General features: G+C 43.9%; 2 protein-coding genes across 2 annotated transcripts; both read right to left on the bottom strand.

Annotated features, from left to right (window-relative positions):
• Nucleotides 1-2580: 2580 nt before the first annotated feature.
• LOC124692761 lies at nt 2581-5170 on the bottom strand. The gene is made up of 3 exons (XM_047226192.1): nt 5060-5170; nt 4005-4202; nt 2581-3337 (listed from the first exon to the last, which is right to left on the bottom strand). Exons 1-3 carry the CDS (start codon nt 5148-5150, stop codon nt 3261-3263), a joined length of 366 nt encoding a protein of 121 aa, XP_047082148.1. The 5' UTR covers nt 5151-5170; the 3' UTR covers nt 2581-3260.
• Nucleotides 5171-6740: 1570 nt separating this feature from the next.
• Nucleotides 6741-12408, bottom strand: LOC124690421 (pentatricopeptide repeat-containing protein At5g65560-like). Its single transcript, XM_047223809.1, has 2 exons — nt 9709-12408; nt 6741-7279 (listed from the first exon to the last, which is right to left on the bottom strand). Exon 1 carries the CDS (start codon nt 12406-12408, stop codon nt 9889-9891), a length of 2520 nt encoding a protein of 839 aa, XP_047079765.1. The 3' UTR covers nt 6741-7279; nt 9709-9888.
• Nucleotides 12409-14793: the final 2385 nt, after the last annotated feature.

Raw genomic sequence — 14793 nt, forward strand, 5'->3', positions numbered from 1 at the left:
GCAGGAGATTTCTCTTGATTGGCAAGGATTGTTAGCAGGGAACAGGCAATCTCCTATCAAGGTCAAAACGTTATATTATAATCCTATTCGCCTAACTCGTTTCAAAATATACAAGTAATAAACAATAAGTACTATAATCTCCTATCACTGCACGACCAGGCTGTGTATTCCCTTGAATCTACACCATACAAGTAATTAAGTGTATTTGTGGATTTGCACAATCAAGATGGAATCAGATTTTGATTTCCAATATCTATTTGACCTGAAGCCAAGATGCATCTCAGCCACCTTAACATGAAGCCTAGATGCGAATACGTTTATTAGCTGAATTGCCATCAACTTGCTGGAATTGGTCATAAAGGTTCGTGCGGTTCAAGGGAGAGAAGGATGTGGTGTGCTCTCCTTGGTGTGGAGAGAATAATGGGAATTATACTGCTGGATATAATTGATGCTTTGTGTTATTTTGCAGACTTGCTATCGCTCAGTTCTATTTTTTGCAGCAGTGATGATTAAAGTTTTAAATAGCGAGCTATCTCTTCTCTATAGCATTGCTGCAAGTTCACAACACTCCTGTTTTTTTCTCCTGTTAAAGCTATGTATTTTTAGCATTAAATACAATCTCCCGCTAATAGCTCGTTAAATCATGCTAAAACGCTAAATAGGCCTAAAAACAAGCGTTATTTCTCCCGCTAAGCCCAAATATATCCATATTTTAAATTTGAAAGTTAGATCTGGTGATGCAGTATGCATTTATGCACTAAATTTATTACTATAATCATCATAATTGTTAAGTACAAGTTTGTATCATTGAATCACTAAAATTCTTGTCATATTTATAAGTGATACAAATTTTCAATGCCTATTTTTTTAGAATTCTTCTTATTTTGTAGAAAAACGGCAAATGGCTTAGCTCTGCTATAGCTTCTTTAGAGCCTAGAAAATATCGCCGCTAAGAAGTATAACCCGCTATTCTAAACTTTGGTGATGACTTCTTTGTAACAAAGCTAATCAGTGCATATTGAATGAAATATAAAATTCAATCATGTAATTTGAATGTAGTTAACATATAGTATATGTTTTTTCTTCTGATCGGGGTACCAGTTCAGATATGGACCATATAAGATGTTTTTAGACATATACAGTTCACTGCATATAAAATGAACTAAATAGTCGTTCTCATCATATGAACCATATAAGATATTTTAGTTATATACTGATCAACTTATGAGTTCAGATTTTTCTGCAGTTCGCTGTAAATAAAATGAACCTATTTTATAATGGATTTTGTTTAGTTGTAGAAAATAAATCCATACATTCACATTATATTATTAGTATATTCACTAACTTTGTAAAAATTTCAAATCTCCATTTTCGTACTCCTGATGTGCATTTTTTCTATATTTTAAAATAATGACTGTACCTATCTTTGAAATAAGATCTCTTTGAATATTCTTAGGATCAAAATCAAATATAGGAAAGTAGCTACACGCAGTGTAGTATGGACCAGCTAGGCTGGCGCAGCGGCACGCCACACCCTTGAAAGCATAACGGTTCAAAGCAACATGGATGTAGGACGACGAAGAAAAACCCATGCCATTTTGGTACCTTCACCAATTATGTAACAATGTCAAATCTCCACGTTCTGTTAGTGATGTATAGGCCCTATTCATGTACTAGACGGACACGCGAGCTTCGCCTCGCCGCCTGCCTGAGGTTATCACACAACAGTGCGCTGTATTTGGTGAAATTTTTAAATAAATGAAACTCGGTCTGCATGACACTTGGCACAATGTGTTCACGATTTTCATTGTGTTTATGGTTTTTACGTGTATCATGTGTTGATGGCTGGTGTAGTTTTGTAGAATACAATCTCTTTAGTATCTACCCAAAATATTTTAATATGATAATACATCACAATGGGAAACATGTTACAAATAAGATACATATAAAGGACGCTATTATACCCAACAATCAGACTAATATCACTGGAATAAAGTTAATAATGAGGAAGCTTCAATAAAAATACTTCAAAATTCGAACGCTTTAGCCTACATCATATCCAGTATAAATGTAACAAAAGGGGTATAACTGGAGAGCAATTAACATAGGAGAAAGTGTCCCTGTGCAGGCCTGCAATGGTCAAAGCAAAAATGCGAAAATAAAAAATGACATGCTCGACCTATCCATATATGTCATGAAGCTGCTTAGACTGCAGTGTAAGAGAAAATAATTAGTTTTGAATAACAATAGGTCTAAAACTAAACATTAGGCACATTGGCACATGGAGTATGGATCACACGTGTTATTCAACACGTTTACGGAATGATCACCTGGAGTTAGAAGCATGCCATCTGACCTTTCCCAATGATACCATTCTTTTAAAAGATGGCAAAAGGCATCTGGAAAAAATACTACGCTTTTCTAGTATAACTTTATGGAAAATGCCATAAGCATCGAGGCAAATATAACAATCTAATATGAAACAGGTACATCCAAAAACCTGAAAAATCAAACTGGCCACCGTGGAAGCACCAGTGTGCCTCCACCCACATCCCCGGAGCAGCGGACGGAGACAGACAGAACCAACTGGCTCTCCGGCTAGGGGCAATGGGGCCCAAACTAATGTCCAAGAGATAGCTCCTACTCTGGATTGAACGGCCCACGGAGCTCGTGCGGGAAGAGGCTCAGCAGGCTGGGTATTCACCACGCTTAAAACTTAGTTTAATATCAACCAAACACAGCTAATGAAACAATTGAAGGGCGGGACATGAGTTTGTTCTGCAACCAATTATCTTACTTTGATAGCTCAAAAACAACTGTTGTCAGGTTTAGGGGGAGTGTCCACATGACCAAATTGCCTTCTCTGAGATACTTTTAAGCAAGAAACCCAACAAAATTAGCCATCAACTAACAATAACCCTGTAAACTAAGAACATTAAGATCAGTAAACAACAAATTACATTTATTTTGCTCATACAAGGAAATAATTGTGGCTATCCTCGCAGCTTAGCATTGTATAAGAATACATGTTATGTTACTATCCCACCAAAAAAATATGCTACTGTTACAGAAACATCAATATGGCTAGGTACTACTATATACTAATATACACACATAATGAGAAGTATTCATGTACCTGGATATTCATGCTAAGCTTGGGTGCAAAGAGGAAACAAAAAATAGCTTATGTTGCTTTCAAGCTTTTGGTACATATACAATGAACTCAGGAACAACAAAATATCCAATACTCTTGTAGTGTGTCACCTTCTATAAGGGCTTTCAAAATAATAGAAGAAACAGATAAGAGACTGCACAAAAGCGTCGATGGGTCTGTAACCTGAAATACATGAACCAAGATAGATTAACATGAAAAAAAATCTTGCAATCATATAGAAATCTATGTGAATCACTTTTAGATAGCGGGCTAGCTTTAGATACAGCCTAATTGGTTCTTCTGCAGTAAAAGAGAAAACTAAATTTGAATGATTCAAAAAGAGTATGCGTCGAGTAATTAAGACAAAATCCAAGTTTCTCAAGCTTTCTGTTACTCAAGAAATGAAGACACAAATTGGTCCCTCAACCATAACATACTAAAAATCATATTCAGATCAGCTTTTGAAGTACACAGCTACTGAACTATGAATCAGTTTCCAACTATAGTAAATTAATTATCTAATTACACACTTATAGTCCTCAAGTAAGTTCATTGATAGATACTGATAAACACAGAAGTAGCAAATAGACTTGCAATGTAAAAGCTTACAGAGCAAAAGCCACCTAAATATGTGTTTAAGAAGGGAGATACAGTATGTTGAAGAAGGTTCAAGGTACTGTAATACAGTAACTGGTGAATGGAAATACCAGCGAGCTAAACATTAGCAAAAAAATGCCATAGTAAATCTGAATGGAATTTCAGTATTGAAGTTATAGTGGATCTATTTACCATAGTTTGACAAAAGCATGCTATTACATAAAGATGAGAATGAGTGATGATTTCTGCATACCAATGAAACGTGACACTTGCACAATTAAACGAAATCTCTTAAGGGAAGGAAAATGTCTAAAAAAATATCCAGAATTCTGAATCCTTCTTCCATCTCTGTTCTGCAACATCATTCGATTCAAAAGTCTGAAACCATAGCACCTGCAATTGCCTCCGCTTGATGCTTGCTTGTAAGAAGCATCACATCCAAAAATAGTAGCTACAATGAAAATAAAATCAAGCACTGATTATGGAGCCATCCTAGTGAGACAAATGCACCCAACAAAGGAATAGTAAAGCACATTATGAGTTAATGCAAATATCATCTCTCTTAAGCCAGAAAAAAGTGCAACCAATTAGAGTGATCTAGTTCAGAGTAATATCTTTGCTAGAAGTAGTAAACATCTGTCATTCCCGTCCTTGTCCCATCAACAGGAAATCTAAAAAATGAAAGTGTACAGGAGTAATACAACTGTATCCCTTTCCTACAGAGATACATTTTATCTCGAGAACAAACAAGACAACGTATGTAAAGTATGCTCTACACAACGACAGAGAATATATACCACCAGATGCAGAAGCGCTGCTCCTTAGGTTTGGCAACGAAAAAGATAAGCACTTAATTATTGGAGTCTTGAAATACCTAAACCAACTCATCACCTCGTTGTTCTGAAATTTCTTAATTACAGAAACATTCAGATATTGCTCAACTTCACAATGATAGCAGATCAGAGACCCACACTCTAGATGCAATACAAAAATGTTGCCGTAAGTGTCAGATCGTTGTGGTATTTTTGCAAGAAAGATTTATTTGAATATCAGATAACTGATACCTTCAGAAGACAATGCCTACCAGTTGAAGACCAATGTCTCCAAATCAATTAAATACATACTCTAGTTGCTGAGATGGGCCATTTTGATGTCCAGTCTTAAAAAAAAGTAATCTCTTCCATGCATTAACACAAACAGGTAGAGTGCAAGTTCCAGAGACTGATGAAGGTTGAGAAGTAAAAAAGATATATCAGGCATAGACATCAAAGGAGACATGCATGTGCTACTTGGAAAGGAGAAGTATACCTTGGGAGAGCGCGTAGAGATAGGAAGATGTGGACAGTGCCGAAGCTTGACCCTGCTGATTGGTAACCAGTTTGAGATCATACAGTGTCATAGTTTAGAAACTGGTATCCAGTACAAACATCTGACGGACTAGGGCACAAAACGAAATAATACCAAATTAGAGAGGGCAAATGGGGTCTTCGGGGTCGTCCAGCGCCTCCCCTCCTCTTGTGTCTGCCGGAGAGTCCACCTGCATTACCATATGCACGCATACCCCAACCCCTGACCTTGCACCCCTTGCCGATTTCAGAAACCCTAGAGGAAGCCATGGAGCATCTCTCTTGGCCTCACCGCGATAAGTCGTCAAGGCAGCGCCCGGGGGCGCGGCTCTCGGGCCTAGCGTGGAACTGCGGGGATGGAATCTGATGCAGACTTTCACTAAAATTTAAGGACTAAAAGTGGACTTTCTTCTTGCCTCATTTATATGCATTATTGACGATACAATTTTATCAGAATATTTATTGCCGTGCTGGTATCATTGCTTCCATGATTAATAGCCATCATTAATTTGATTATCTTCAATGCAGGATAACTGGGCTTTCTATAGTAAGAATTTTCTTTTAAGAAATCTATATATCTTGAAGACACCAAAAAAGGGTTTACCCTACTAAAGTCTCACGGATGGATATCCTGTGATTGGCCGAACATGGTATCCGTATACCTATTGAAAAGGAAAATAACAATCATCAATCAAAATACATTTAAGCTCCTTACAGGTTTTTGCATTTACATAGTGCACACCAGGTACTTGCATTTATACCGTGCACACCAGGTATACTTGAATTTATACCGTGCACACTACTTGGGTCATCTAGTAAGAGATGAACAACGTGAGCTCATAGGTTGTACTAGTAACAAACATTTTGCAAAAGCAGTTATGCCTGGACAACCTAAATTAGAAGGCCTCGTACAGATGAAGTCAGATGTAAGAACGGACCGTAGATCAGTACACAGTTTCAGAGCCAAAGCATTATAAATCTGAATAACGCATGTGATATACACTTCAGCAACAGTGCATGGATGGATGTACAATTGCTTAGTGCAGCAAATCCATGGGTGCAAGAGATATAAAAGGAAGAACAAAACTCGACCTCTATAACTTGGTACAAATAATGTTTCTTAGTTGACCCAGACCTCAATAACTTGATTGCAAGAGATAGTGTTGGCTCTTGGCGCACAGTATTTCACATATAAAGTCCAGAATTTATGTCATTTATGATTTATATTACACTGACAAAATAGGCACATAGATGCTCAACTTTGGAAGTGATATTACTTTCAAGATTGCAGCAACTGACAAAAGGCCAGTGGTCATTTTATATTTTTTGAGCTGAAAACTGCAGGAGAGGGTCCCTATGGTAAAATAGGAAAAACATGTACAGGATGAAGGGAAAGAGGATGCACAAAAGGCGTAGCCCAAGAAAATACAAATTGTCTAGTCAGGAAATGAGTGGCAGCCTAAGATCTTCCTTCTAGAAAGCAGGACAATGCCCCTTTTGAAAGAGTAGGACAAGGAGCTAAAACTAGGGTTTATACCTTGTTGAATTTTTTCCTTTTGCATTCCTTTGCCTACAAATGGACCAAGCAGCTGTACCAATGACCTCAAAGAAAAAAAAGAAAAAAAGCTAGCCGAAAGTTCTACTAGTGGGAAGTGGCCAACCTGACCTGTTGTTTGTCTTCAACATTTGTTTAGACAATTACAGGCAAATCATCTTATACTGATCTATAGAACGAGAACAAAAGCATCAGAATGTACAAGTCCAAGAAGGTCCTCTTCTCAGTTCTTTGTATGATGCTGATGGTTTAGCATAAATGATTGCCGCAGTCAAAGGATGCAATTAACTTTTCTCTCAGTCCTGCCATGTACTTATAGCTGTGGCACCAAATAAATTAATCTACTCAATTGCCAACATCAGAAGGAACTTCATCTGTAAACTCAAAGGATCACCAAGGAACCCTTGACAAAAAAGGAATGCTCAAATGAACATATATTGGAATTGGACTAAGACTGCACCAATTTTCTTCGGACAACCAATTGAATAAACTGGAACCTGGTGTTGGTTGTCTTTTGGCTCCAGGAGAACTCAATGTCTCATGTAAATGTATGCATAATCTGAAGCCCCATGTTCACTCTCAGATCATTCAGAAGCATTCTTGGAAACTCCAAAGTAGCTCATTCTTCTAAAAAAAAAAAAAGTAGAACATGGTGTCAAATTTATGATTTTGCATATAAAAGTGTTGTTTTTCTGTTCAGTTTCAAACCCAGCTTACATTCCAACTGCCCCGTTATTAAAACAGATGTGGAACATCTGGATAGGGCGCAATGCAAGGACATTGGAGAGCAAGAGCGGCACAATGATTCAAGTGGCGCAACAATTGTGAGAGGAGTTAGGCTGCTGGGAGTTGGCTATGTGTGCAGTGGGTAGCAGTTAGTAGTGTGTCCAGTTAGTGGTGGGTGGCATGACCACATGCAAGAGACACATCTTGTATATGTCCTGCACTTCTGCATCCAATCTTAATGAAAATGATAGGCACCTTTGATTGCTTGTTCTTGAAAAAAAAAGATGTTTCTACTTGGAAAATCTATACCATGCGAAGACAAGCAGAGAGTACAACAAAAAGACTGGAAAAGTCAAGGAATATGTGCTATGCAGTGTCCTTTTTCCAGAGATGTATGAATATTTCCTAATCTACATTTCAGTCTTGGCCCCAGTAGTGACCTAATGAATCGACGACATAGGTTACTTGTGGCTGCGGTCTCCGCGGGCCTGGGATGCCCCGTTGTGGAGCTTCCCATCACATATCTAGGCATTCCCCTCACCATCCGGCGCCCCACCAGGGCCCAGATGCAACCCACGATCGATCGCGTCGCAGCGAAGTTACCCACCTGGAAAGCACACCTGATGGATAAGGCCGGGCGCCTCAAGCTGATCAAGTCCGTGCTCAGCGCGATCCCCATACACCAGCTCCTCGTCCACGCCCCCGACAAGAAAACGCTGCAGCTCATCGAGAAGATTGAGCGTGGCTTCCTCTGGGTTGGCCGCAAGGAAGCGCACGGTGGCAGCTGCCACGTGAACTGGGGCACAGTCTGTCGCCCCATCGATCGCGGCGGCCTTGGCGTCCTAAACCTGGACAAAGCCGGCATCGCTCTGCGCCTGCGCTGGCTCTGGCTCAGCCGCACGGACCCGTCCAGGGCCTGGCAGGGCCTCAACCTGCAGTTCTCCCCTATGGAACGCGCGTTGTTCTTCGCCTCGACGACTATGGTCCTCGGCGACGGATGCACGGCGCTGTTCTGGGAAGACCGATGGCTCGACGGGCGGTCCATCAGCGAGATTGCGCCCCGCCTATATGCGTGCATCCCCAAGCGCAGACGGCGCATCAGAACGGTCGCCGACGGTCTACTCAACCACTCCTGGGCGCACGACATCCATGGCACCATCGGGATCCCGGAGATCGGCGAGTATTTGCTGCTGTGGCGCCGGCTCGAACGCGTGCAGCTGACGGACCAGGCTGATGCCATGGCCTGGAAGTGGAACGACAGCGGAGTCTACTCCACCAAATCCTGCTATAACGCCATGTTCCTAGGCTCAACTAGCTGCAGCACCTGGAGACTGACCTGGCGCACTTGGGCACCACAGAGCGTCAAGTTCTTCCTATGGCTTGCCAACCTGGACCGATGCTGGACGGCCGCACGCCTGCAACGCCGGGGGCTCCTACACCACCCCCGCTGCCTGCTCTGCGATCAGGAGATGGAAACCATGCAACACCTCTTGACAGGCTGCTGCTTCTCCCAGCAGGTTTGGTTCGAGGTTCTTGCCTGGCTGCGCGCCACCTGTAACCCTCCTGAACGCGACGACTCGATCCACGCTTGGTGGCACAGGGCACGGCAAAGCTCCCCAGCTCCCAGCCATAAGGGCCTGGCATCCATCACCTTGCTTGTCCCCTGGATGCTCTGGAAGCACCGCAATGACTGCGTGTTCAATGGAGCCCAACCCTCCATCAGCACTGTCGTCAACAACATCAAGGAGGAAGCTGCTCTTTGGGCAAGGGCAGGAGCCCAAGGGCTACGCATGATCCTACCCCAGACCTGGGATGTACACTAGCTCCCACCCTGTTTGCTTCCCTACCCAACCGTGTTGTATCACCCCTTAGGGGGCATGTAACCGTAAACCTTCTCTCTGTTCAATGAAATGAAACGCAAAGGCTTTTTGCGTTTTCTCGAAAAAATAAAATGAGAAGAACAAGCACACATCAACATTTCAAGTTTGTTATACGTTGAGGTTGCAGTTAAACTACTTATTCTGGATCTTCTGATCCAATGTTCCAAACTAAAATACTAATTACCTCTTGCACAGTGCAGCGAGCCCACGGGATGGCAGTTTCTGCAGTGGTGTATCGACAGTTCTTTTAACAATAGTCAGAAACCTAGTGAACTCTAGTAAAATTTAAGACCACTTCAATTATGTAGAAGTTGTTGTGATCATTGAGTGGAACAAGATTAATTTGCCATCTAACATTTTGGTCAAAGCTTCTTGGAAATACAGAGTACGCTATGATATGACGGTAGCAAGAAGAGTCAGAAATCACAACATCAAGGATCGGCGCAGTACCTTTGAGAGAGCAATAAAACATGAACTCAGTGTGTGTTGAATGATCAATGTAACTTGCAACTCCGGTGTCTATAGTAGGATCCAGCATGTGAGGGTACAAGCTCATGATAAGGTACATTTTGCATAACTGGTGGAAACTTTGCTCAGCTGCGTTGCTCAACTTGTGAATGTTGCAGTATATTATTCCCGGGTAGACAATTCCTCTGCTAACATTGCATATGTTTGATTACTTGGTCTGCAGTTCATCTGCTCTAATCTGGATATCATGTCCTGGCATGAAACTGAATGGCCCTTTCTGATCAGGCCATCAATGATTACTTTCCACACAATTTCATCAGGATTGTAGTCCTCCCACCTAGAGTTTCCGAATATTACTTTAGCCATATTAGCTTGTCCTTCACTAATAAGCCCACAAAGCAGGTGCTGATAGCACATCAGTTGTGGTGCAAAACCATGACCAATCATGGAGCGAAGCAACACCCATGCATATGAATACAGTTTTGATTTGCATAAGCAAATTATGACAGCAGTGTAGATGTCCTCATTCAAAGATATATTATCATCTTTCATACGAGAAACCAATGATGTCACCTCTTTCGATCTTCCATCTTCAGAGAACCTCTCCAGGATTGCAGAATAAGTATTCGTGCTAGGAACAATATTATTCTTCTTCATTATCTCAAACAATTCAAAGATGTCAGTAAGCTCTGTGGTCTTCCATACACTAGCTGCATTCAAAACCACACCCTCTGCTAGTCTCCTTTGTAAGAGATGTCTAAGCAAGATGGTATAAGTAAACTGATTTGGCACAGAAGCAACATTTTCCATGTGCTTCAAGATTGAGACTGCAGAATCTGTGTGCCCAATACTTGCATGCCCCTCCATCAAAGTGTTATAAGCAATCGTATCTACAGTGACCGCACTTTTGTTCATCTCACCCAAAACCTTTTCTGCTTCAATTAGTCTTCCTTGATTGCAGTAAGCACGCATAGATGTAGTATAAGTAACTGCATCAGGATCACAACCTAGTGAAACCATTTGACCCCAGATTTTCTTGGCCAATCCATAGTTTCTCTCCTTGAATAGCTTGTCAATTACAATGGTATAATTGACTGTCGTGGGCTTCACACTCTCTTTTAGCATCTTATCTATAAAGGACAGACCTTCTTTTGACCCCTTCCTCTTGCACAGGTTTTCTATGAATGGACTGTATGTATAGGTATCTGGTGTGAAACCTGCTGAGACCATCTTTTCCAGTAATGACCATGCAGCATCAACTTGATCAGCTTTGCATAACCCGTATATTAATGAATTAAATGTGACCAGATTAGGTTTAATGCCTTTATCTTCAAAGCTGTCAAAAAGGGAGCAAGCTTGATCGATTCTCCCATCCTTGCAGAGAGCATCCACCAAAGCATTGTAAGTGTACTCATCAGCAGCTAAACCATCTCCTTCCATCAAGCGAAGTAGACGGAAAGCGCTCTCAATGTGCCCATCGACACACTGGGCCCGAATCAGCAAGTTGTATGTCACAATATCTGGTTCTACTCCGTGTGCTCTCATGCGGTTCAACAAAGCCATTGCACTGTGCACCTTCCCGTCCTTGCAGAACCCCCACACGAGCGCATTGTATGTCCACACATTGGGCTTGCACCACCCCAGCTTCATCTTCTCAAACACCCTCACCGCATCACTCATTCTCCCCTTCTTACAATACGCATTGACCACCGCAGTGCACGTAACAACGGATGGCACCAGCCTTCTGCCAGACATCTCCTCCAGCATTTCCTCAGCCTCCACGACCCTTTGCTCCCGGCACAACAAATCAACCACTGCTGCATAAGCGCGAGTATCTGGCCGCCACCCAAATTGTTTCGTCCTCTGCAGCATCCGGAGCCCCTCCTCCCCCCGCCCTGCTTCACACAACCCCTTCACCAAGACTGCATGCGTATGCATATCTGGCTGCTCCATCTCCCCGAACAACTCCAAGGCATCATCAATCCTCCCCATATCGCATAGCCCCTCAATCATGGCAGCATAAGATACCACGTCGTGTCGAAATCCTCTGAGGGGCATTTTGTCGAACAGATCCCGAGCAGCGGGAGCCCGGTGAGCACGGCAGTAGCCCAGGATCAAGGAGTTGAATGTGTAGGCGTCGGGGTGCCAGCCAGAGCGGACCATGAGGCTGAGGTAGCGGAGAGCGCGCGCGAGGTCGGCCCTGCGGCAGAGGGAGCGGATGAGGGCGTTGTAGGTGGCGCCCGTGGGGGCCGGCGGGGAGTGGAGGTGCATGTGCGCGAAGAGGCGGAGGATGAGCGGGTTGAGGGCGAAGCGGGAGAGGTGGGTGAGGAGGGAGGCGAAGGGGCGGCTGAAGAGGGGCCGGAGCGGGGGCGGGGAGAGCGAGTGGAGGCGGAAGAGGATGGGGAGGGAAAGGCCGAGGAGGTGGCGGGAGGGCGCGGCGGCGCGGACGGCGGCGGCGGCGAGGCGGACCGGGAGTGGGGCGTGGAGCATGTGGGGGAGGGACGGGGCGAGGAGAGCAGGGAGATGCGGCAGGGAGGGGTGGAGGAACCAGTTCGGGGTGGAGAGGGCGGCGGCGAGGTGCGCGAGAAGCGCCGAGGGAGAGGTCGGCAGAGGTTGGGAGGAGGCCATGGGAGATGTCGGAGACGGGGGCTGTGGCGGCGGCGGCGGGGAAGCCGGTGGCATGTCGGAAGTCAGCAGCACACAACTACGCACGGCGGCGGCGTCGCCATTGTTGGGATCTCATCTCCAACACCGGTTTTCTAACGTGCCATAGCCCATAGGCGCATTGTTTTTTTTTTTTTTTAACAAGGATCCAGGGTCTAGAAGACGAAGCTTTCATTCGTCACACTGGCAGGTACATATTGCAAAGAAGCCCCTTTACAACTCTCGCACTAAGAAACCTAAAATTTGAAGAAGGGGCTTCTAGATATGCAGAGAACACCCTAGAAAGAAAGGTTAAAACGCAATCAAGTCCATGGGTGGCGCCGCCACAGATCGTCGGCGAACTCAAGACAGAGACGTCGAGTTCAGGTGCCAAGATGCTCGACAACACACTTCTGACGCCGTATCGCATCCGCCGGTCGCTTCTCCACCTCCGGGGACGAACCACTTGGCGATGAAGCAGCGCCGAGCTCCGGTAGTCGACACTGTTGGAGATATGCCCAAGAGGCAATAATAAAAGTGGTTATTATATGTCTTTATGTTTATGATAAATGTTTATATACCATGCTATAATTGTATTAATCGAAACATTGATACATGTGTGATATGTAAACAACAAAGAGTCCCTAGTAAGCCTCTTAACTAGCTTGTTGATTAATAGATGATTAGTTTCATAATCATGAACATTGGATGTTATTAATAACAAGGTTATATCATTATATGAATGATGTAATGGACACACCCAATTAAGCGTAGCATAAGATCAAGTCATTAAGTTATTTGCTATAAGCTTTCAATACATAGTTACCTAGTCCTTTCGACCATGAGATCATGTAAATCACTTATACCGGAAAGGTACTTTGATTACATCAAACGCCACTGCGTAAATGGGTGGTTATAAAGGTGGGATTAAGTATCCGAAAAGTATGAGTTGAGGCATATGGATCAACAGTGGGATTTGTCCATCCCGATGACGGATAGATATATTCTGGTCCCTCTCGGTAGAATGTCGTCTAATGTCTTGCAAGCATATGAATAAGTTCATAAGAGACCACATACCACGGTACGAGTAAAGAGTACTTGTCAGGAGACGAGGTTGAACAAGGTATAGAGTGATACCGATGATCAAACCTCGGACAAGTAAAATATCGCGTGACAAAGGGAATTGGTATCGTATGTGAATGGTTCATTCGATCACTAAGTCATCGTTGAATGTGTGGGAGCCATTATGGATCTCCAGATCCCGCTATTGGTTATTGGTCGGAGAGAGTTCTCACCCATGTCCACATAGTTCACAAACCGTAGGGTGACACACTTAAGGTTTGATGTTGTAATAGTAGAACTTGAAATATGGAATGGAGTTTGAAGTAATTGTCCGAAGTCTCGGATGGGATCCCGGACATCACGAGGAGTTCCGGAATGGTCCGGAGAATAAGATTCATATATAGGAAGTCATATTTCAAGTTTGGAAATGATCCGGTGCATTTATGGAAGATTCTAGAAGGTTCTAGAAAAGTCCGGAAGAAATCACTTTGGAAGGCGGAGTCCCGGAGGGACTCCACCACCCATGGCCGGCCAACCCTAAGGGGGAGGAGTCCCAAGGGGACTCCCTAGGGTGGCCGGCCACCCTCCCAAGGAAAGGTGGGAATCCCACCTCAAGTGGGAATCCCACCTTGGGTAGGTTTCATGTCATATGGAAGGTTTTGGTTTGGGGTCTTATTCGAAGACTTGTAGACCAACTCTTGGGTGTTCCACCTATATAATGAGGAGCAAGGGGAGGGGGCCGGCCACACCAAAGCCATTGTGGCCGCACCCCTCATAGTGGCCGGCCACCTCTCCCTCTCCCAAACCCTAGCCGCCCCACCTCCTCCACCTCTCCCGCAACGCTTAGCGAAGCTCCGCCGGAGTTCTCCATCGCCACCGCCACCACGCCGTCGTGCTGCAGGATTCAAGGAGGAGCTACTGCTTCCGCTGCCCGCTGGAACGGGGAGAAGGACGTCGTCTTCATCAATACCGAACGTGTGACCGAGTACGGAGGTGCTGCCCGATCGTGGCGTCGTGATCAAGATCTTCTACGCGCTTTTGCAAGCGACAAGTGATCGTCTACCGCAGCAACAAGAGCCTCATCTTGTAGGCTTTGGAAATATTCAAGGGTGAGTCTCGATCATCTCCTCGTTGCTCCCATCTTCTAGATTGCATCTTGGCTTGGTTTGCGTTCTCGCGGTAGGAAATTTTTTGTTTTCTATGCAACGTATCCCTACAGTGGTATCAGAGCCGTGTCTATGCATAGATGGTTGCACGAGTAGAACACAATAGTTTTGTGGGCGTTGATGCTTGCGGTGACCCAGCGTACCACTGCATGGTGTAGTACACAAGTCGTTGACATAACACAAGTGAAACACCGTT

The sequence above is a fragment of the Lolium rigidum genome, chromosome 2, assembly GCF_022539505.1.
Source record: "Lolium rigidum isolate FL_2022 chromosome 2, APGP_CSIRO_Lrig_0.1, whole genome shotgun sequence".
Taxonomy (NCBI): Eukaryota; Viridiplantae; Streptophyta; class Magnoliopsida; order Poales; family Poaceae; genus Lolium; species Lolium rigidum.

What these genes read in the sequence shown, in the direction of transcription:
- LOC124690421 (XM_047223809.1), bottom strand. Translation starts at nt 12,408, where the DNA reads ATGCCACCGGCTTCCCCGCCGCCGCCGCCACAGCCCCCGTCTCCGACA.
- LOC124692761 (XM_047226192.1), bottom strand. Translation starts at nt 5,150, where the DNA reads ATGACACTGTATGATCTCAAACTGGTTACCAATCAGCAGGGTCAAGCT. An exon ending in TCTCTACGCGCTCTCCCAAG is followed by an intron (nt 4,203 to 5,059) that starts GTATACTTCTCC and finishes TTTTCATTGTAG; the next exon opens with CTACTATTTTTGGATGTGAT. An exon ending in GCAAGTGTCACGTTTCATTG is followed by an intron (nt 3,338 to 4,004) that starts GTATGCAGAAAT and finishes CATGTATTTCAG; the next exon opens with GTTACAGACCCATCGACGCT.